Below are 22,991 nucleotides of genomic sequence, written 5' to 3'. Positions count from 1 at the left end.
GTGGACACTTCCTATGCTCATAGTTGACTGGGTGGGTGTCATTGATTTGATGATACTCTTCTAATGCTTTTTTTCATTGACCAATCATCAGCTACGAGATGAGAAGATGTTGTATATATAAATGGAATGTAAGCACACTGTAACAGACAATGAAGCATTCTAAAGTGTTTTATTAATGTTCCTGTGTAAGTTAATGAACAGTTTAATATATAATTTTTTTTTTAAAGAATGCAGAGATGCTACTGAGGACAATCACCTAGAAGTAACTATCACACTAAGTGACATAATCTAATAAGGATGCATAACTGGACTTTTGATATTCTAAAATAAGAGTACTAACCCAATAAATAATATAATGTTAAGTATTAATTGCTTTTAATGTAAGATGCACAATAAAGGTGTTGAAATAAAATCAAGTCACAAATAGAAATGGAAACACTAATAAAAACATGTTAAAAAAAATGCACAAGTATGAGAACGAGAGCCAGATACTATGGTTTGAACAAAATACTTTGACTAGCGGCACCATGAAAGGGCTAACATGTGTCAGTGAGAGCGTGGTCTGTGGGGATGTATGAACATGCGTGTGTATGTATAGGCTATATGTGTATAGGAGACTGAGATCCTATGTCTTATCTACTCGTGGCACAAAACATACCTTTCACGATATGCGGCACAATTATGTATATTTTAGTTATAAAGATGGCACTGTGCATACTAGCCACTGGGATTAAGATGCTTGCTGTGTGTAAATGCGACACTGAAATAAGAGGAAATTAAACTGAAGAGTTAACTCTACGTTTATATGGATTTCATAAAACTCATTTTTATTTTCTCCCATTTCAAAGTGTTCAATTTACAAACAGTAGGCATCTTGCTCCCAGTGGCCTGTCGACAAAGAGCCATATTCATAACAGCAAAAATACTGCCATTTGGTTAAATATGAGGAATTTAAAATGACAGAAAATGGGAGGAGGAGCCAAGATGGCGGACGGACAGGACGTCTGAGCTCCCGGCTCCGCAGCCCGTCTGCTGTTTATATGACATCCTGATCTTTAATCCTGCCTACGGTGCGAGCAAATGTAACCACGAATGCGCTGATACTTTCCGCATTCCTCCGATGTCCCCGCCGGCTTTTTTGGTCGAGGATTCATAGAGTTTGCCGACTTCGGACCTTGCCCACGTACCCTGGCCCGACCACCGTCACCGGACACCGCTTATCACGTACGGTGAGACGACCTGGGGCTGGACCGGCGCCTGGGGAAATGTGACCGGATGTGGAGTGGGCGGCTTGGCGGAGCCTTCTTCGCGACGGAGAGAATTCCTGTATGATTGGGCCCGGGCTGGCGAACCTTCCTTTGTCCTGCTACCAGCGGTCAGAGCGGTATCCGTTTTAGAGCGCCCACCACCCGCATTGCAATACAGCCGAGGGCTCTCCCATCGAGTGAGCCCCGTATAGCGAGCAGTAACTTTTCTTGCCTTAACTACTATTCCTCCGCCCTATGGAGTCGCCCTCACCCCTCCGCTGTGGGCTAATTGCCAAAATGGTGGCGGTGCCGGTCTACCTCGCCGGAAAGACGGAAGCCTCCATACCCCTGACGCAAGCTTCCCTGCCTACTGTCGAGCTGGAGGGTGTCCTGGTGGCGCCTTTACATACTGCCGACATGCGGAAGCGAGGAGCAGACCTGACCTATGGTGATATCCTTCTAGCCCTGGAAGACTTGAGGGCGACATGGTGCCAACACACTCGAGAACTGGAGCGGAAGATCGATGCTGCTATGCCATCCAGGGAACTACTGCGGTTGTCTGACCCCCCAATGCCTCTCATTCCCTTCGAGGTGGATACAATGTGGCGACAGGGGGATACTGTGGAACGTCCTCTCCCTGGCTACAGTGTCGAGTGTTCTTTTAATGACAAAGTTGCAGATACAAAGCTCCCTTCCACTTTACAAGCTGAGACTCTGCCTCTGCAAGTGTTGCCACGGCTTCCTCAACATCGCCGGAGTGTGTGCCGTTCTGTGGGGAAAACTGTGTTGGTTACTATCGCTGTGGTGATGGTTTATGATTGGGAACTCTCGCTTCCTCTCCCTCTGCGTCTTCTATGCCGGGAGCGGCCATCTTGCTCCTTTGTTCTGCCTGAGGTACACTCCCAGCGGTGGCCATGCTTGGTGGGGTCTCCGCGTTCTGGCCAGGGCTGATGTTGTCTCCCTTGATGATCCTGCCTGACCGCCTGGCATGACCCGGACTAGAATATTTGTCTATGTATTTGCTGTGCCGCATGTGTGTAATTTGCTATTGTTGATTGCGGGGGTGGATCTGTGGGGCCACTTAGGATCGGGCCAGGGCTGGGCGATTCCCTTTAGTTTGCTGTACGTATTGGCAGGCGGGTACTAGGACGGGACTGCTAATTATCGGATTTATTTGCACATTTGGAATGGAGTCTCCCCACCTGCTGCTTTGCTTGCTACTTCAGTTGTGCTGATGATATTCAGGGTGGGGGATGCTTATGGGGCTGTGGTGACCGGGAGTATGTAAAATTTCCTCCTCCTGCCTTCTCTGGGAGTCGGAGACTGGGATGTTCTTTCCCACTCTCCGGACTCTCTTCCTACTTGGGGTTCATTTGGGGCGACAGGCATGCCTATTGGGGGGGGGTGGGCCGTGGCCTTCCGCTGGTATGCAGGGTGGGGGGATGGGATGTGTTCTATGTCTTTTCTTTGTCTCTATGGCCCTCTTTCTCTTTCTTTCGCTCTTCTTCTTCGGTTTCCTTTTCTTTTATGTTTCTTTGTTTCTTCGGGGTCGGGGTTCAGTGTTAGTTGGGAGTTTATTGTGTTCTATCATTCTGTGGTATAGTGTTTGCTCTTAGTTCCCGGATGGTGGCTACCTGTTTCCTTGCAAATGCTTTCCTATATAACGCCTCCTTCTGGGAGCTCCGTGAATGGTTATGTCTCTCCTGGTCAATGTTAGCTTCGACTCCTCTCGTAGTTCACTACATTGTACTCGACAAAATCATAAAATTAAACCTTTTCTTATCCTGACATTATTGTTCTATGTTCTACAATGTCATAGCGGCCGGCCCCGAGGGGTTGTAGGCAGACGCTGTGTATTGTGCATTTACCGAAATAAAGGTTTAAAAAAAAAAAAAAAAAAAAAAAAAAATGACAGAAAATGCTTCATAAAACATTAAGAAGTAATTGGTTTAATTGAAAGCTGGGAGCAATATGCCTTCGTTTGTAAATGCGACACTTTGAAATGGGAGAAAACTAAAACTCTTAATTTTAATTTTCTCTCATTTAAAAGCATTTCAGAAATAGGATTATGTTCTCAAGCTCCAACATTGAGTTGCCAACAGCTTTTAAGTGTTCTATACTTCCGTGCTTAAGCTCTTCACCTCTGCGCCCCAGTCTGAGCCATTATTATTATTTATTATTTAAAATCTTATATAGCGCGCAGCTACCCTTGGGCATCCCGGCGCTTCAAGACAAACATCCGATGAGAGGTGGAGGACAGCGTTGACACATTATCCGGGAAACAAAAAGGTTTTAAGACCTTTGCGAAAGCGCAATGTGCAGGGCTCAGCGCGTAGTTTAAGCGGAAGCGAGTTCCAAAGCTTTGCCGTATTAAATGAGAATCTTCTTCCGCCTGCTCGGGCCTTTTTTACTCTAGGAACAAGCAAGAGGTGTTGCCTCTCTGAACGCAACGTTCTGCTTGCTTTGTATGCCGTAAATAGGTTTTTTAGGATGAGGGGGCCTTTCCCCAAGAGGATTTTATGAGCAGTACAAAGTGCCTTAAAAGACACTCTCTCCCGCACAGGGAGCCAATGCAATGCCTTTAGTGCCGGCTTCGCAGATTGCGTCCTCGGGATGTCCATGAGCAGCCTTGGCGCCGCGTTTTGGACCTGTTGAAGGATCTTGAAAGTAGATTCAGGGGCGCCCAAGAAAATAGCATTGCTATAATCAAGTCTAGATGTTATAAGACCCTGAATCAACAGCTTCCTCGATGTTAACGGAAGAAGAGGAAAGATTTTCCGAGCCGACCTAAGTAAGGCATAACACACTCCTGCTGTTTTCTTGGCTTGAGTGCGAAGTGACAGGTCCGGTTCTAACCAGACTCCAAGGCTCTTAATTGCTTCCTTGGGGGCTGGAGGCTCACCCATACAACCAGGCCAGCTGAGTGGGGGAAGGAGGGTAGCTTTACTCCCCAGCAGCAGTGATTCCGTCTTTGAGCCGTTTAGCTTGAGGGAGGACTCTCCCATCCAAGTATGGACATCCACCAGACCGGACTTCAAGATGTCCGGGTTGTCGGCCAGATGGGACAGAGAAACAACTAGCTGCGTATCGTCAGCATAACTGACGATTTTGATGTCATAGGGGGAGACTACATCCTCCAGCGGGGCCATATAAACATTGAATAATGTAGGGCTCAACGAGGAGCCCTGTGGCACTCCACACTGGAGGGGGATTGATTTAGATCTCTCCGATCCATCCCAAACCTGGTAAGTTCGATCCGATAGGAAAGATCTCAACCACTGCAGAGCCACCCCAGACACCCCGACCTCAGCCAGCCGCTGTATCAGCAACTGATGGCTCACGGTGTCAAATGCCGCGCTGAGGTCCAGGAGGATCACTGCCACTGATCCTCCTGAGTCTAGGATCCGTCTGGCCTCATCCACGACCGCCACTAAAGCTGTGTCGGTGCCCTGACCCGGGCGAAATCCAGTTTGAGATGGCCGGAGGAGACCATTCAGCTCCAAAAAGGCAGACAACTGCTTATTGGCCAGTCGCTCAGCGACTTTGCCGAGGCCCGGCAGCAATGAGATGGGTCTAAAGTTCGAGAGGACCGTAGAATCCAAATTGGATTTTTTTAATAGAGCCCTAACAACTGCCATTTTCCAAGTGGGTGGGACCAGACCCTGGGTGAAAGAGGCGTTCATTAGGTCAGTTCATAAGGTGGCGTCGTGGAGAGGAACTCGAGGCTGTGAGTTACTCTGAAGGTGTCTGCGAGCTATTGGTAGCTCGCGATCAACGGGTTGGAGACACCTGTAAATGCAAACTATTTAGCATGCAGATTGTATGGTTTCTTTAATTTTTTTTATATTTGAGTGTTTGAAATTGTGCGAGTTATGCTTTATTGCTTATTTATGGTTGTGTTTCCTAGCCATCTTCAATGATGGTGCGAAACTATATTGTTGCTCTTTCCACAGCAGACACAACACACATGTATCTTGACCTCAAGGTACTTTTTTTACTTCACTACTAATTTTGGTTCACCATTTCCAAATACGAATAAATGAACAGTTTTCAGATTAAACAGTGCTTACCTGAGGATGATGTATAGCATCGTTTTTCTGGAAAAGGAGAAGACAAAGAATAATATGTACACACGTGTTAATAGTTCACAAGCCATAAAACAAAGGTTCACAAACAATATGTGTAGATATAATCCTCATACTAAACACTATTATTTCTAGGGAAGGAAATGTTATCAATCACTCATAACCTAGCCAATAAAACAATTGATCATGCCACCTCGTGACGTATGTCACCACAACACTTATATTTATGGTGTTAAATAGGGTGTCATACCTAAATATTGACTCCAAAATATCAGTTGGCCATACCATTGTGGTCAAAGAATTTTGAGATTAAAAATACCATACGACATAATATGAAAGGCAAATATATCTTTTATATGTTTGTAATTAATATTGATGTTTAAAATATAGTATTCTACAATACTGTTATAATATTGTCTTTATGTATTACACAATTTGTTCTTCGTGATATTTAAATATAAATATGTAAAATGTTCTTTCAATGTTTTTTTTTTTACAATGTATTGTTTGTTCTAGTTGTTGGATTTATAGGGGGTTTGGGTGGGCGGTATTTTAATAAACATTTTGCAAGTAATTTCTATTTAATTAAATTAATTTACAAGATATATATTAAATTATTCACAGCATATTTTTCTATTTTTGGAGGTTGAGGGGTTTGTTGGGGAATTGTGTGGGTGATGTTTTATTTTAATGATATATTAACTAACACAATATTTACTAAACCATTTAATTCATTTCATTGCTTATCGTATTAAGTCATTTATAAACTTATTAAAATAAATATGAAGTCCACTTACATTGAATAAATTGCAAAAAAAATTAAGACAATGGGTTTCTTGTTTTGAGGGGGGATTAGGTTGGTAGTTTATTCTAAATTTTGTTGGGAAGATTTTAGACAGATAGGTTAAATTGTATTGTTTCTATCTGATTAAAATCAACTACAAAAGACGAATATAAGATATACGCATAATGAGTGATGAAACATACACAGCACTGATGTGGAATGTCAATGGCTAGGTAGAAGATTAAGAGAATTGGTAACAAGACACATTAAGAGACTTAAACATATTGTTTTTTTGCAGGAAACCCACCTGCTGGGTACACATTGTGCCTTTATATCAGGAGAGGGTCAAATACAACGCTTGCACATGCAGGATTTTCCCCTGGGGCACGAGGATTTGCCATCTTAATTAGGAAAACCCCCCTTCCACGCAACTAAAACTTGGACACATCCCGGAGGGACTTTTGTCCTGTCCATGGAACCTGGGGACGACGAGAGCTAATGTTAATCAGTGTCTATGCCCCGCCAAGACTCCAATCCCAAACCCTAGATGCAATTGCCAAGATATTATTAGAATTGGGCCCTTCCACACATCTTTGCAGGTGACTTTAATGATATAATCGACCCAGGCCTCTACCGCACACACATTGCCACTGGAACCGGGGTTCCCACCCCATTGGCGGACTTCACGAAGTCGCTAGGACTGGCCGACCTTTGGCAACAACAACATCCACTAGACCGTACTTATTCCTACTTCTCCGGAGCACATCGAGTCTTCTCCAGACTCGATTACTTCTTTGCCCCGGCGGGGGAGATACAAACGGTGGACAAGGTGAAATACCTTGCAAGGGGCATCTCGGACCACTCACCACTGTGGTTTACGGTGGAAGGAAGAGGTGACAGGCAACAGACTGGAGACAATGCCTGGGAGTTCTATGACAAAACAGTAATGGAAGCAATAAGGGAGGACTTTGAATTATACTTTCAAGAGAATGAGAGCTCAGTGGCCTCGGCTACCACCCTTTGGGAGGCATACAAGGCGGTAATTTGAGGTACAGTGCAGGATGTCATAGCGTGAAAACGAAGGAAGGAAACTCGCCATATAGAAACCCCAGAAGGTAAACTCCTGGAACTACAGAGAAGTATTACTCCAGACACTGAGGTTACCCTACTATGACAAATCACAGTTACATGCATGGATCTTCGAGCCCTACAAGAACGGGAAGTACAGGCACAAATTTAGGCTACACACCACAGACTCTATGATTCGGGAGACAGAGCAGGGAGACCCCTGGCTTGGCTGGGCAGGAAGGAAAGAGGCGAGCTGGGTGGCACAGATCCAGGAGTCGGAAGAATGACATGTAACTGCAGACACCATAGCGGGGGCATTCACATGCTTTTACACGGACCTATACAAGGCTAGGTCACTGGCAGGCAAATCCCAGATAACAGAATAACTTAGTGGTATAGATACTCCTACCCTACCGCGAGAAGATGGAGAAGCCCTAGAGAGAGAACGGGCTGCAGCGGAATTCTTCAAGCAAGATGATAGTCTGCTGGGGCCACACCTTCTAAACATGTTTCAGGCGGCATGGGAGGACTGGTCGCTTCCACCAGATCTTTGTTAAGCTACAGTGGTAGTTATTCCAAAGCCGAGTAAACCCCCAGAGAGCTGTGGATCCTACCGCCCAATAGCATTGCTAAACATCGAAACAAAAATGTTGGCCTCCATCTTAGCGACACAACTGTTAACAGTGATTACATCCCTGATCCACCAGGACCAATCGGGCTTTGTGCCTGGCTGATCTACACGTTTCAATTTCCATCGGCTGGCCAACTGGATAGACACGGTGAAGAACAGGTCTACCCCGCAAGTGCTCGTATCACTGGACGCGGAGAAGGCCTTCAACACAGTCCACTGGCCTTTCATGAGGAAAGGCCTTGTGAAGTTCAGGTTTGGACGAGAATTTATGACTTGGGTGGAGCTACTGTGACCTAACCCCAGACCTAGAGTTAGGGTTAATGGGGTAAAGTCGGCTGACTTCCCCATTAAAAGAGGAACCAGACAGGGCTGTCCCCTATCTCCTCTACTTTTCGCACTAGTCCTGGAGCCATTGGCCTGCCTACTTAGAACTCACCCAGAACTTAGAGGCTTCCAGAACACCGGAGGTCAACTTACAGATGAACGAATATCCCTCTACGCAGATGACATTCTGCTTTACATCACCAATCCTGACATTACATCCCCCCCAATACTACAATTGTTCAAGGAATGTGGTAAATTCGCAGGATATAATATCAACTGGGGAAAGTCGTGTCTCTATCCAGTGGGAAGCTTCAGAGACGTACACTCTATGCAAGGACAACTACATATTACCGGAAAAGGCTTCAAATACTTGGGGCTATATATTTCCACAAATGTAGCTGACTGCCTTAAGCAAAACATCTAATGGGTTCTGGCAGAATTCCATGAAGATGTGGCCAGATGGAGACGGCTTCCCCTGATGCTGCTGGGGAAAGCAGCCATGTACAAAATGATAACACTCCCTAAACTGTTATAAAAACTCCAAAACACATACCATAAGATTCCAGATCAGTACAATGGGGGAATTGCCCTGCCAGATAATCAAGCTTATTATTGAGCCGCACATCTAACTATAATTAATGAATGGTGTCATGCTCTTGGAGACCACCCTACGTACACCCTGGAGAGGCTCCAATTCAGGAAATATACCTATCTTCACTATCTTTATGGGGACGTGGGAGCACAAGACCTACTGCCCGCCACTCGGAGAACAGTCGAGGCCTGGAGAGGGTTGGAACGCCGAATGAGATGGGACAAGAAATTAACTAAAGCTACACCATTATGGGAGGGTAAGATGTTGCCTGAGGTAGAAAAACGAATATGCTACTTACCAGTATGCATCTGTTCTTGGCATGTAGGGCTGCTGACATTCATATCTGTGCATAGATCGCCGCCTAGTGTTGGGTGCGGATGATTGCACATTGTTGTCCTGGAAGAGTCTTCGAAGTATATCGAGATAGGTGGCTCCTCCCCTGGACTACAGTGCGCATGGGCATCCTCTCCATCCTCAGATTGTTTTTCGCCATTGTGGCAGTGATGGAGTAGATACAGTAAGTGATGACCATGCTATACAGTAATTCTGAGTGCTGCAGCCGCTACAGGCCCCGGGGAGGAGGGTGGGCGATATGAATGTCAGCAGCCCTACATGCCAAGAACAGATGCATACTGGTAAGTAGCATATTCGGTTAGAGGCATGTGGGCTGCTGAATTCATATCAGTGCATAGATTATATAGCAGTCCCTCCATTAGCGGCGGCTGCCCGTGCCAGCTGCAGCAGTCTGAAAAAGGGTCGAGAACAGCCTGTCCTACAGCTGCCTGCTGTTTTGAATGCACATCTACACAGTAGTGTTTAGTAAATGTATGTATAGTGGACCATGTGGCTGCTCTACATATTTTCTCTAAAGGAATGTTCCCCAGGAAAGCCATGGACCCCCTAACTTTCGTGTTGAGTGGGCTCTTGGAGGAGTCGTTAGTGTGCGCTTAGCTTTTGCATAGCAAATTTGAATACATTTAACGATCCATCTGGCTATTCCTGCTTTGGAAATGGCGTTGCCTTTGTGTTGTGGAGAAAAGGCAACGAACAGTTGTTTTGTTTTCCTAAAATCCTGTGTCCTGTCTATATACTACATGAGGGCCCTCTTTACATCTAGTGTATGGAGCATTCTCTCCGCGACATTTTCTGGATTTGGAAAGAAAACAGGCAGTTCAATAGTCTGATTCATGTGGAACTGTGATATCACTTTACGCATGAACGTGGGGTTGGTACGTAGTACAACCCTGTTTGCGTGAACCTGTATGAATGGCTCTTGAATGGTTAGTGCCTGGAGTTCACTAACTCTTCTCAACGAAGTGATTGCCACTAAGAAAGCTACTTTCCAGGTGAGGAATTGAATCTCACATGAATGTAGAGGTTCAAAGGGTGGACCCATCAATCTGGTGAGGACCACATTTAGGTTCCACACTGGTGCCGGTGGGTGTGTTGGAGGAATCACTTGTTTGAGTCCCTCTAAGAAGGCTTTGATGGCAGGCACTCTGAATAAAGAGAGGTGTTGCCTGTTTTGAAGATAGGCCGCTATTGCGGTTAGATGTATACGGATGGAATTGTATGCTAGATTGCATCGGTATAAGTGTAGCAGGTAACAGATGATGTTCTGAATGGATGCTTCCAGCGGATTAATGTCATTGTTTTTACAGTAAATGACAAACCTTTTCCATTTAGCCGCATAGCAAGCTCTGGTCGTGGGTCTCCTGGCCTCCTTGATGATATTCATACATTCTGGAGGCAGGTTCAGGTAGCCAAACTCTAAGACTTCAGGAGCCAGATCGCCAGGTTCAGCTGTTGCGGATCTGGGTGCTGAATTTCGCCATGGTTCTGTGTTAAAAGATTGGGTGTTAGCCGCAGTCTTTGAGGTGGCACCACGGAAAGTTCTAGGAACGTGGTGTACCATGGCTGGCGTGCCCACATTGGAGCAACCAGGATGAGTGTCATTGAGTGTTGCCGTAGTTTGCGTGCCACTAGCGGTATTAATGGCGCTGGGGGAAAAGCGTACGCAAATTTGCCTGACCAGTTCACCCATATCGCATTGCCCTGCGACTGTGGATGCGGAAACCTGGCGGCAAAGCTTTGGCATTTTGCGTTTTCCCTTGTGGCAAATAGGTCTATCTCCGGATGACCCCACTGCTGGAAGTACGGTTGGAGTACTGATGGATGTAGCTCCCACTCGTGCATTTGGTGGCTATGTCTGCTGAGCAGATCCGCCATCTGGTTGTCCTTGCCCGGGAGGTGTTCCGCCATGAGGAACATGTTCCTCTGAATGGCCCACTTCCACATGCTTTGAGCCAGATGAGACAACTGTGGAGAGTGTGTTCCTTCCTGCTTCTGTATGTAGTACATGGCAGTCATGTTGTCCGTCCGGATTAACACGACTTTGTTGCACAAGTGTACTTTGAATGCCTTCATTGCCAGGAAGATAGCCATCAGTTCCAGAAGGTTGATGTGCATCTTCTGTTGCTGTGTCGTCCATAGTCCCTGCACTGTGTAATTGAGTACATGAGCTCCCCATCCCTGGAGAGACGCGTCCGCCGTCAGTATTATTTGTGGAACAGGCTCTTGGAACGGTCGGCCCTTGAAAAGGTTGTGTGGGTTCCACCAATGCAGAGAGTTGTATGCCCGACCGCTCAACAACACTAGGTCTTTCAACTGTCCTTGAGTCTGATTCCATTGACGTGCCAAGCACTCCTGAAGCGGGCGCATATGTAGTCTCGCGTGCGGGACTATGAAGATGCAGGAGGCCATCATGCCTATCAACTGCATGAACACTCGTGCTGGAAGGGAGTGTTGAGGTTTGAACTTTTTTATCAGCAGTTGCATGCTGTTGATTCTCGCTAAATTTGGCTGAGCTTTGGCAGCCAGAGTGTCTATGGTCGCGCCCAGGTACTGCCGTACGTGGGCGGGTTGAAGATGTGACTTTGGATAATTTAGTGAGAATCCCAGACTGTGAAGAAGGTGAATGGTGTGGGATATGTGGCTGGCACACTGCTGGGCTGACTTTGCCTGAACAAGACAGTCGTCCAGGTAAGGGAAGACGTGAAGGTGCTGTCTCCGTAGGTGTGCAGCCACTGTTGCTAGGCACTTGGTAAAGACTCTGGGTGCCGTTGTTACTCCGAAAGGGAGTACTTTGAACTGATAATGCTGATCCTGAAGAGTGAACCTGAGATATTGTTTGTGTGATGGGTGTATGGGTATGTGGAAATACGCATCCTTCAAATCTAGTGTTGCTAGGAAGTCTCCCTGACTGAGTAACGGCAGAACCTGCTGGAGGGTGGACATATGAAAATGCTCTGACAAAATGTACTGGTTGAGTGGTCTGAGGTTTAGTATAGGTCGGAGAGACCCGTCCTTTTTTGGGATTAAGAAGTACAGAGTGTACACCCCTGACCCTCGCTGTTCCACAGGCATGAGCTCTATGGCTCCTTTTTGCAGCATACTTAGTACTTCTTGCTGCAATAATGTCAAGTGCTCTGTGGACATAGGACGATGTCTTGGTGGTATGTTGGGTGGATTGGATGTTAATTCCAGACAATAACCGTACTGGACTATTTCTCTGACCCACCTGTCTGTGGTGATGGATCTCCAGACTGGCAGGAACTGTTGGAGTCTCCCCCGACCGGTTTTATGTGGGTGGGGGGCAGTGACAAGACGTCACTGTTTGGTATTGGCGGAGGACCTGGTGTTGTTGTGTCCTCGTCCTCTGCCTTTGGTGCTGGATCCACGATATCCACCCCTATTGTTTTTATTATAGGTACTCTAGGTACCTCCTTTACTGTACTGCTGCTGGGACCCCTGACCTCTAGCTGCTCCTCTATTCCCGGGGCGACGAAAGGAGCCACTCCGAAACTGCTTCGACTGTAAAGCCCCCATAGATTTCGCAGTTTCAGTGTCCTTTTTCATCTTTTCCAGTGTAGCGTCAACCTCGGGGCCAAATAAGAAGTCTGGGTTGACTGGTTGATTCAAGATATTATTTTGAATCTCAGGTTTGAAACCTGATATTCTCAGCCATGCGTGCCTCCTCAACATCACACTAGTGTTGATTGCCCTCGCAGTGTCAGCTGCATCTAGTGCGCATTTGATGGACGCATTTGTAATGAGTTGCCCCTCTCTGATGAGGAGCTCCGCTCCATCTTTGTATTCATCTGGTAGGTGTTCTAGCAGTGTTTCTAGGGTATCGTAGTGTGACCTGTCGTATCGGGCCAGGAGTGCCTGAGTGTTGGCAATGCGCCAGATGTTTGCTGCTTGTGCTGCTATCCTTTTGCCTGATGTTTCTAGCACTCTGGACTCCTTGTCTGGAGGAGGAGCATCACCTGTAGTCTGCGAGTTAGCTCTCTTGCGAGCATTAGAAACTACCATGGAGTCCAACGGCAATTGACCCTTAATGTACATTGGGTCTCCTGGGGCTGGTTTGTATTTCTTCTCTATTCTCGGGTTCAACACCCGTGCCCTGGTTGTCTCCTTAAAGATGTCCTTAGCATGTTTAATAACCCCTTTTAACATTGGTAGAGTCTTGACCGTTCTTTCTGATGTGGAGAACGTGTCCACCAAGAAATCCTCTTCCACAGAGTCAGAATGAAGTTCCACTCCGTGATTGCCAGCCACCCTTTCAATGAGGGCGTTAAAAGCAGCAGTATCTTCCGTGGGAGATGGTTTAATATTATAAAGATGAGTGTCAGGAGCATTTTGTGGGTCTCCTGGGTCATGAGGGTCTCCCCATGCTTGATCTTGGTCTTGCTGTTGTGCATCAGGGTCATTATCCACAGGATAAGTGGTATCATCCTCAATATAGCCCTCTCCTGCATCTGTCTCCGAATGTGTGGGAGAAAAGGATGGTGGTTCCTGATCGTAGGTGTGGTAAGGTTCTACAAGCACTGGTGTCGAACCTGATGCCATTTTCCTTTTTGGTGGAATCTTGTATGAGTCCAAAGCCTTCTCGGGAACAATTCTCCGCTTGCGGAACAACAGCCTACCAGTGTCGGCGTCGATAAACTGGTCCTGTGAGTCTTCGACATCGGTTCTTTCCGTGGACACTGTTTTTGGTCGTTCGATACTCTTCATAAGTTCGAACATCTTCGGTGCCCCTGGTGGCGGCAATCCAAACTTGATCGGTGCCGGCGCCGAGTGAGCCTTGGCGACCTTGTGCGGTTCGGGACCCGTTTTCGGTTCGAGAGTAGCCCGTTCCCTGATGCGCTTCAGGGACTCCGACACCTGTTGCACCGTGAATGCAGACGGTGGTTTGAACAGACAGGCTCTTTGGAGACAGGCCTCGACGCGGTCTCCGGTTTCTTTCCAGCCTTCGGGTTTTCAATACGAAGTTTTGGATCGACGCCCTGTTGATCCGATATTTTGGCCGTCTCAGCACTCTTTGGTGTTGATGTAGTCGGATCGACCACCTTGACCTTGGTTGTTGGTGCCCCAACCTTCGGTGCTATAGGCCGTTGCGTCTTCTCGGGACCGAGGGACTTCTTGTGTTTGTCGGTGCCGAAGTCATTTTTTGGTTTCTCGGTACCGAAGTCCTTCTTTCTTTGGTCGGCTCCGACATCCTTCGTCTGTGTCGACAGATTGGAGGGCTTCGATGCCTTTGATCCGATCTGAACCAGTTGCACTTTTGGTTTCGATTTGACCGGTGCAGGTTTTGGTTTCGATTTCACCGAATCGACACCAGTCTTTTTTGATATTTCTGGCTTTTTTGAAATTTTCGAAGCCGGGCCTTCTGGCGGGGCTGTAGAACGATCCGACCGATCTTGGGTAAGGCCTGCAGGCGATCCCTCGACCAGAGCCTTATCAAGACTATCTCCCTCGGCCTCCGCATCGGATTGGCCTAGCTCCTCGCCTCAGCTATCTTCCTCGGCCCCAAGGGCCTCATCGTCGTCTCCTACCTCGTCGACAACGTCTTCGTCCTCGAAGATCACCTCATCATCGTCGTCATAGTGGGATTCATGCTCCGAAGCATGGCTCGAGTCTATTTCTTCGACGCTCTGGACTTCTTCATCCTCGGTGCTGAATATGTTAACCGGGTCAGGCGCCGATTGATTGGAATCCAATCTCGCCGTCCGTCGATTCCGAAGTGTCTTCTTTGACTGGAACCGGGCGCAGGCCATACACCTGGACTCATCATGATCCGGTGATAAACATTTGTTACACACCGGATGGACATCGATGTGTGGATATTTCGCATGACATAGAGGACATCTCTTGAAGGGAGTCCTCGATTCCATCCTCGAACGTCGATCAATGTTTGGACCGAAAATCGGTCCGAGAAGGGTGAAGAAGTCCGAGAACAAGTATAATAAGTTATCGGTACCGAGCGCAAACAATACCGACGATACCTAAAGGCTTTTGGCCTGAAATAAAGCTTTCCTAACTTGAGCTAAGATAAGCACATCCGAACCCAATGGCGGAAAAAAACAATCTAAGGATGGAGAGGATGCCCATGCGCACTGCAGTCCAGGGGAGGAGCCACCTATCTCGTGATACTTCGAAGACTCTTCCAGGACAACAATGTGCAATCATCCGGACCCAACACTAGGCGGCGATCTATGCACAGATATGAATTCAGCAGCCCACATGCCTCGAACCCATGAGGCTTTAAGGGCTGGGGCACAGTTGGGATCACAACACTAGGTGACATACTCAAAGGAGGGGACTTAATTACCATTGCGGCTCTCCAAACCGAATACCAATTGTCGCATACTCAACAATATAAATATCTACAATTGCAACATGCTTGGAGGACACAAAAAACAGACACTACAGACATTCCCGAATTTGCGTCACTAGAAGAGATTGCTACAAGAGGAGATACCCTCAGAGGCGGTCTCCTGGACATACAAAACATTAATTAACAATATCCAGACAGACTGATATCACTCAGGTCTAAATGGGAGGAAACCACAGGCCCGCTGGAAGACATCGATTGGGAGGGGACATTGATGCACCCACGAGAGGTAACGATTAAGCTCCGCTTATGGTTGATACAATTTAAAATCCTAGATAGAGTATATTTTGACAGGGGGCAACTCCATGCTATGGGTAGAGGAGAAAACACCCAACTGTCTGCATTGTAAAACTGATCAAGGCACCTATATACATACACCGGGGGAATGTCAGCACATACAAAGATACTAGTCACGAATAGTGAAGGTACTTAATGATATACAAGAGGAACAGATCCCTAAGAACCCTAAATATATCATCCTGGGTATCCCTGCAGAAAGTGATCTCCATAGATACAAACTCCTATTGAGCAATCTGGGACGGATAGTCGCAAAAAGAGACATTGCTAGACACTGGGGAGGGGAGGGTCTGCCCACCCTGGTGGAATGGCGTGCCAGTAAGGACTTTTATATGGCGGCTGAGAAAACAATATACAAGGCCAGAGGATGTTCAAAAAAGTTCCCGAACCTTTGGCAGCCATGGCTACGATACTACATTCTTGAGACAGAGGGGGCTGGGATTGATAACGTTCGCCTACAACATGCAGGATTTGTAAATTGTCAGTGGACCACCTCATTATCTAAGAATGTACAGCCAGGGAGGGCCATCTCTAATCCAGAGAGACGGAGGAGGGAGGAGCATTGGAGAATGAACTCTTAGTGCAATTTCTGTATCCCTGAAAGTATCAAAGGATTGTAAGAATGTCAAATCTACTGTGTATCAGGCTCACCTGCTGATGTTTTGGCTGATGTTTGAAAATAAAACCAGTTGGAAAAAAAAAACAATTACAAAGTTTACATATATCATAGAATACAATTTTGTAAAAAATATTAAAATGGAGTTGAATGTTATCGCTCAATACTAAAAGTACTCCTATGCTAAATGGAAAGACAATAGTGCTACACAGAGGTTTAGAATGATTCGTTTTTGCCCTTTGAGCATCTGCCAAAGACTAACAGCTATATGCCACTGTAAGAAATTTAAGTAAGCAACCAACAAAGCTGTTGAGTGGACCTGTTGGGTCAAAGTGGTGGATTGCCTCCTTAACTATTCTGATGCTGGCAGCCATAAAAAAGGGTGTCGGTACTTTCTACCAAAGTCTATCAGATTGGGGCACAGACAGTGTGATCAAATGTTTCCTCCTGCTCTTTGAATGGTCAATATGGATTTGATCTTTCGGTGTGTTCATCCAGGCACCCTAAAACTGAAGAACATTTATGTAAAAAGTCTTAATCTCAGATAGACCTTTTTGATCTTTGTGTCCAGAGTAGAATTAAGATCAGCCTTCCTCCTTGGTTGTATGTGTCTTGTGTTAACACTAATTTTTTTTCATCAACGGTTGGTAGGAACCCAATCAGTTTGAAAACTAGGTTTGGAGAGGTAAACATGTGTGGGAGGAGACTATTCAGTTGAATTAACTTTTTGGGAGGTTCTGATTCAGGTTTGTATTTTGGTTAGGCACTGGAACAAAGAGTAAGATATTCTGGGTGAGATGACCTTTAGCTACATCAGGAAATAATAAACCAACCCAAGACAGAATCTTCCTTTCAGTTACTTACCAGGACTCTGTATGTTTTAGAGTAGTCCTTAAGTAAATACCGCACTGTGTAGAGGACTTTTTGCATTTGTATTCTACCTTGCAGCATAATCTTGAGGTTGCTTTTATCAAATATAACCACTTCCTCTGACAGCCTCAACAATATCAGCATAACCAGCTCCGCCTGCAGTGCCTAATGAATGAGTAAGAAGAAAAAACAAGTCACAATACAGCAAAAACAGGCAATCTAGAGCTCCTTCATTCACTACTATAAACATCCGAATTTAAAATGGCTGAATGTTTCCTCACTGACCATATATCAAATTGTGACAGTAGGGAGCAGGTACAGTCCGTTTGAGTCTCCCACCTTGCATAATTAACTGAGGCTAAAAACCACTATACATTATAGTATGATGAAGTCTTGTTCTCACAGTCTCAAATAACATGGACATCATAAGTACAACAGAAAAATCAAAAGAATGAAGCTGACTTGAAGTTATGTAAAGAGGAGCACAGAGATATAGCTCAGGGGTAAAAAGTTATTTACCTGTAATAATCGTTTTTGCAGCTTGAGCCTATTCTAGATTAACACGCTGTGCATCACACTGACCTGTATTTGTTAGTTTGAAAAAACTAACAAATTAAATGTAATGTTTTGGGTTTTTTACAATAGGTAGGAGTCACTTTAATGCCTTTAGTGCGTGCAGTTATCTTGTATTCCTGCTCCTGCTGCAAACTCAGAAGAGGTTGATTTTACCCATTCCAAAACCTTTCCACTCAGTTTACCCTCACCCTTGCAGTAGACGGGCTCACTTGCTCGCTCGCTGCCTCACGGGCTGTTCTGACATTTGCCAGGGCTGCTTTTGATTCCCAGTGTGGCCCTGTGTGCAGTTCTCAGCCACATCAAGTAGAGGAGTGGGCCGAAGCCACCTTAAGGATCAGCTCGCTTTTGACTCGAGGTTCCCAGTAGACATCGTGCGATGGAGTTCTCAGCAGGGCACATCACAAGCACTCATTCAGGGCCCTCAGTCATTCAGAAGGGCCATATTCACCTTCAAGGTCAGTAACTATCTGTTCGGAATGGGAGACTCATTCTGCAGGGACGCCCAATCATTTTACGTTACCCTACTGGTAGTCTCAGTTTTGGCCTCCATTACAGACATGCGCTCATTGCTTGAGGTGCCGTTCCAGGCCTCACCCCGACCCTCCCCACCCCCAAAACCTGCTATCATTACTGGGTCGCGCAGCTGTGCAATTCGCCTGGGTTGCTGACCTGCAGCACACCACTAGTTTTCTTTTGCACCTCACAAGTCAACCTGACATTTTTTTATTTTTCAGATTTATATAGCGCCAACTCAACCCGAAGGAATTGTTGGAGCGCTTTACATGAGCACCAGTTATATTACACATTAATTTTGGTAGGCACGGGGAGATTTCACAGGATGTTGAGCTGACGCCGAGACTCGAACCTTACGCCACAGCCTCTCACCTTCAGACCCAAATCTCCCCCTGCTCCCAGATGTGCACAAATCACCTCAGCCCTGAGAATTACATGCGCCCCACCCGTCTTGGGGGTCACAGTTCTCAACAGGTGCAGCTCCCCACGTTCAGACACGGATTCTCTGACGTGCTCCAGTTCATCACAAGCATGCCCAGCAGCACTTTCTAGTGTTTTTATTGTAGTTTGTTGATAAGGCGCAGCAGTGGGAGACAACAAGCATAGCTTCAGTTCACTCTCAGGGTTCAAAGGCTCATATCCGACCTCTCCTGGCCTGCCCCCCTTTGTGTCGCTGAACACTGTCACACCTAGTCGTTGTGAAAGCAGTGCCTAGCGGCGCAGGATGAGCCTCGCGCGTGCTTCATATAAACTGTGCCCTCACCTGAGAACCATTAACTTCAATCACTGGTGCGGCCGCGCGCCTGCAGTGCTTGTAGAGTTCAGTACGGTTGGTAAAGTTTTGCACAACGCATCATTCAGTACAGTTTAAAAAGTTCTATATAGCATTTTAGGGAGTGCTTGGAGAGCCACCTCAAGGTGTTCTGGAGCCAAAGTTGTGGGACTTGTGCCCTCTTTTTTGGGGCCCTGTTGTAGGGTGCTTACCGTACTCGGCGGTAGGATTGACTAAATCATGCTGTAAGGGTAATTAAGTGGCACTTCCACTAAACAGCTCTGCAGACACCTGCTGTGATAGATACCATCGCGAATCACACACATCTCCTTATGAATGGCATCGCAATTGATACAGTATTGTTTGGTTTTTAAGTTAACTTAATGATGTGTCTGAGAATCTGGGTTTCTGTTGCAATAACCCCCCACTTTTTGTCAGACTACTGATGCACTTTGACTTGATGTGCCCTGGGTCCCTGCCAATCAGGTTCCCAGGGCATGTGTACTTACCCCAAAACTATACCTTGTACACCCAATTGGCACTCTCTGGCCATAGTTCAGCCTCTGGTGAATGGTACCACAGGTACCCAGGGCACTGTGACCAGGGAAGGCCTCTAAGGGCTGCAGCACTTATTGTGCCACCCTTAGAGGCCCTGTACCACTACACTCACACACTGACTTTGCAGGCTGCGTGTTTTGGTGCAGAACAAAGTGAAGAGTCGCCATGGCACACATCCCCGTGTGCCATGCCTACAACCCACTGCCCTGGCATGGATTAGTCACCCCTCTAGCTGGGTGCCCTATACCAGTGGTGAGGGTACAGGTGCATGAGCCCAGAACCCCTACAGTGTCTAAGTCCATTTTTAGACATTGTAAGTGCAGTGCTGCCATTAAGAGTATATGGTGCTGGGAGTTTGTCATTACTAACTCCACAGTATCATAATGGCTGCAGTGAAAACTGAGAAGTTTGGTATGAAATTTCTAAGCACATTAAACCCACACTGATGCCAGTGTGGGATATAATGAAAAATGCACACAGAGGGCGACCACCCTCTGGTGAGTTCCTTGACTGGTGCACAACAGCCTGCCACCACAAGACATGTTTCTGGACACCTGGGGTGGGAGCCTTCGCTCCCAGAGCCCAGAAACAAAGCCTTTCCTGGGAGGAGGTGGTCACACCTCCCCCTGGCCAGGAAGAGCCATCTGTGGCAGGGGAGTTTCAAAGGCCTTGCAGCCTTTGTAATGTGACCCACAGCCTCTCCTGCTATCAGGAGCAGGCCCCCTTCCTGTCTCCCCTCCTTTTCGGCAGGAAGACAGGCAGGAAAAATTAGCCAGTCCAGAAGGTGTGCCCACCTCTGCCAACCCCATCCCTCAGGTGGGGGAGGGGAGGTGAAGTCCACTCTTCAGTGCCCGCCATCTTGCAGATGGCAGGTACTCCCCAATCAGGATTAGGGATTAGGGATTGTGCTCACTCCCCCACGTGGGGTGAGCGCACCGAGGGTGTAGTCACCCTAAGGTCAGTAGCCCATTGGCTACTGACCCCGAGACCTCTAAAACGCCGCCTAAATACAGTATTTAGGAGGCAGCCCTGAACCAAGAAGGCAGACAAGAAACCATAAGAAGAAAAGAAGAAGGACCGAACAGCCGTGCCAAAGCTAACAAGAGGAGAACGCCCACTGACTTGGCCCCAGCCCTACTGGCCTGCCCCACCTCGAACCTGCTCCAGCGAAATCCCAGTGTGTCCTGCAGCCAGCAACCTCGAGAAAACCGGAGGACATACCTGCCTTCCATCCCAAAGACGGTCTCCCGTAAACACCGGATATGTTCAACAACAGACCCCAGCTCCGCAAGGATCAGTGAGTTTGCACCACTCTGCACCTGACGCCCATGGCCAGAGTTCGAGGGGCCCAACATGAAAAGGAGGTCTCCCCGGCGATCCTGACCCAAGATCCGACGACCTCTGACCTGCCTCTAGTCTCCAGCAGACGCCTGCAGCCTCAAATCGGAAGGTCCCCCCAACCGCGACCAGGAGCTCCTAAGAAGATCCGACCCTAAAAGGCACCCGACGCCCCACGGCCTTGTGTGACCAATCCGGCAGTGCCTAACCAACCCCCAACATTCCAACTTACCTCTTTAAGTGGTGGTCTCACCCAGAAGACCTTCGTCCCCGAGTCTGCAGTGCTTTTGCAAACCTGAGACTAATGGCCTGCCACGAACTTTATAAGCTTAGACCAGACAAATTGGCCCCCTATTTAAAAAGCACGTTTGAAGACAGCAGGGACATGGGCAAACTCCCACAAGATCAGCGTATCGCCACGTTGGTGGCTATTCCCAAAGAAGGGAAACCTAAACAGGACTGTACCTCATATAGGCCCCTCTGCCTACTTAACGCTGAGCCAAAATCCTTGCGAAGTTGTTGCCACTTCGGCTTGGGCAAGTGATTACCACGCTAGTCCACCCCGACCAATCGGGCTTCATGCCGCATAGAAATGCCGCGCTTAATCTTAGAAGACTTTACGGGGTTCTGGGGCAACACACCTCCATTCACGAGGACGCCATGGTGGTATCATTGGATGCAACAATGGCTTTCGACTCTCTAGAGTGGACATACCTAATGGCAGTGCTGCGAAGACTGGGCTTCGGTCAATTTTGTAGGATGGGTGCAACTCCTTTATAGCGAAACGCTGGCACAAGTGGTAGTCAATACCAAAATATCATCCATCTTTACCCTTGAAAGAGGGACACGACAGGGGTGCCCCCTCTCGCCATTGCTTTTTGCACTTTCCCTTGAGCCGCTGGCGGCCTGGATACGGAGAGATGCATCCATTAGGCGACTGCGGTGGGCAGCTGATTGGGAGGATCGCATCTCCCTATATGCAGACGGCATCCTCCTGTATCTGGCTTCCCCTCAGAAATCACTGACAGTGGTCCTTGATATCTTCACGAGCTTCGGAAGAAACTCTGGCTATGGAATCAACTGGAGCAAATCACAGATCTATGTAATGCACGGTAGCCCCCACAAGGGTCCCGAATGGCTGCCCAATTCAAACAGCAAAAGATGGATTCACTTATTTGGGTATCTTAATCTCCACAGTTTGCAAACTCTGTTATGACCGAAACCTCCTCCCACCTTTTCAGCGGTTCAAGAAGGACAGTGCTGCTTGGAAGTCGCTTCCGATATCTTTGCTGGGTCGTGCGGCCCTCTTTAAAATGATGGCACTGCCTCGTTTCCTTTATGCCCTTCAGAATTTCCTGGACCCAGTGCCGCAAAAGTATTTTAAAGACATCGAACCCACTCAGAGAGCCCTACTCTGGGACGGTAAACCGCATATATCGCTCCAGAAATTGACACTTGGCTGCTACGATGGAGGTATTGCACTTCCAGATATCAGGAAATATTATTGGGCAGCTCACCTCGCAGCCATAAACCAGGGTGTTTACCATGGGGACGAGGACCCAGGATACAAGATGGACAGGTGGATGCTCCCGGGTGGTAGTTACACAAGGGCACTATACTCCAGACCAAACAAATTCCCTCTTACAGGTCACACACAGGTCTCGGTACAAATCTGGCACACGACAAACCGCACTTTAGGGTGGGGAAACCAACTCACACTTGCCACCCCACTATGGGACTCGGAAGCCCTGGGCACACTGGGACCCTCTAAGGGGTTCGACAAATGGGACCTAATCGGAATCTCATGGATAGGGGACCTTTGGGGACACAATGGGATGATCACCTTTGACGCGTAACAACAGACACACGAGTTAGCTGACTCAGAGTATTTCCGATACGTACAGGTCAGACACTCTCTCCAGACTAACATACCGGCCGGCTTCGACCTACCAGAGTCCTCCCCACTTGAGGATAGGCTGCTGGA

General features: G+C 47.2%; 1 protein-coding gene across 5 annotated transcripts in view; it reads right to left on the bottom strand.

Moving 5' to 3' along the window:
- LOC146816482 (exportin-5-like) overlaps positions 1-22,991 on the bottom strand; it is a 1,867,381-nt gene that overhangs the window by 1,761,915 nt on the left and 82,475 nt on the right. For all 5 annotated transcript variants that reach the window (XM_085610326.1, XM_085610327.1, XM_085610328.1 and 2 more), the window contains exons 5-6: positions 17,245-17,415; positions 5,318-5,344 (exon numbers count right to left, since the gene is read on the bottom strand). In XM_085610326.1, coding sequence (XP_085466452.1) covers positions 5,318-5,344; positions 17,245-17,415 — 198 coding nt within the window. The remainder of the gene's footprint in view (positions 1-5,317; positions 5,345-17,244; positions 17,416-22,991) is intronic.

This window comes from Triturus cristatus, chromosome 6, assembly GCF_964204655.1.
Source record: "Triturus cristatus chromosome 6, aTriCri1.1, whole genome shotgun sequence".
In the NCBI taxonomy this organism is placed as follows: Eukaryota; Metazoa; Chordata; class Amphibia; order Caudata; family Salamandridae; genus Triturus; species Triturus cristatus.
The sequence above is the reverse complement of the archived record's forward strand: the minus strand, read 5'-3'. Positions and strand labels throughout refer to the sequence as shown.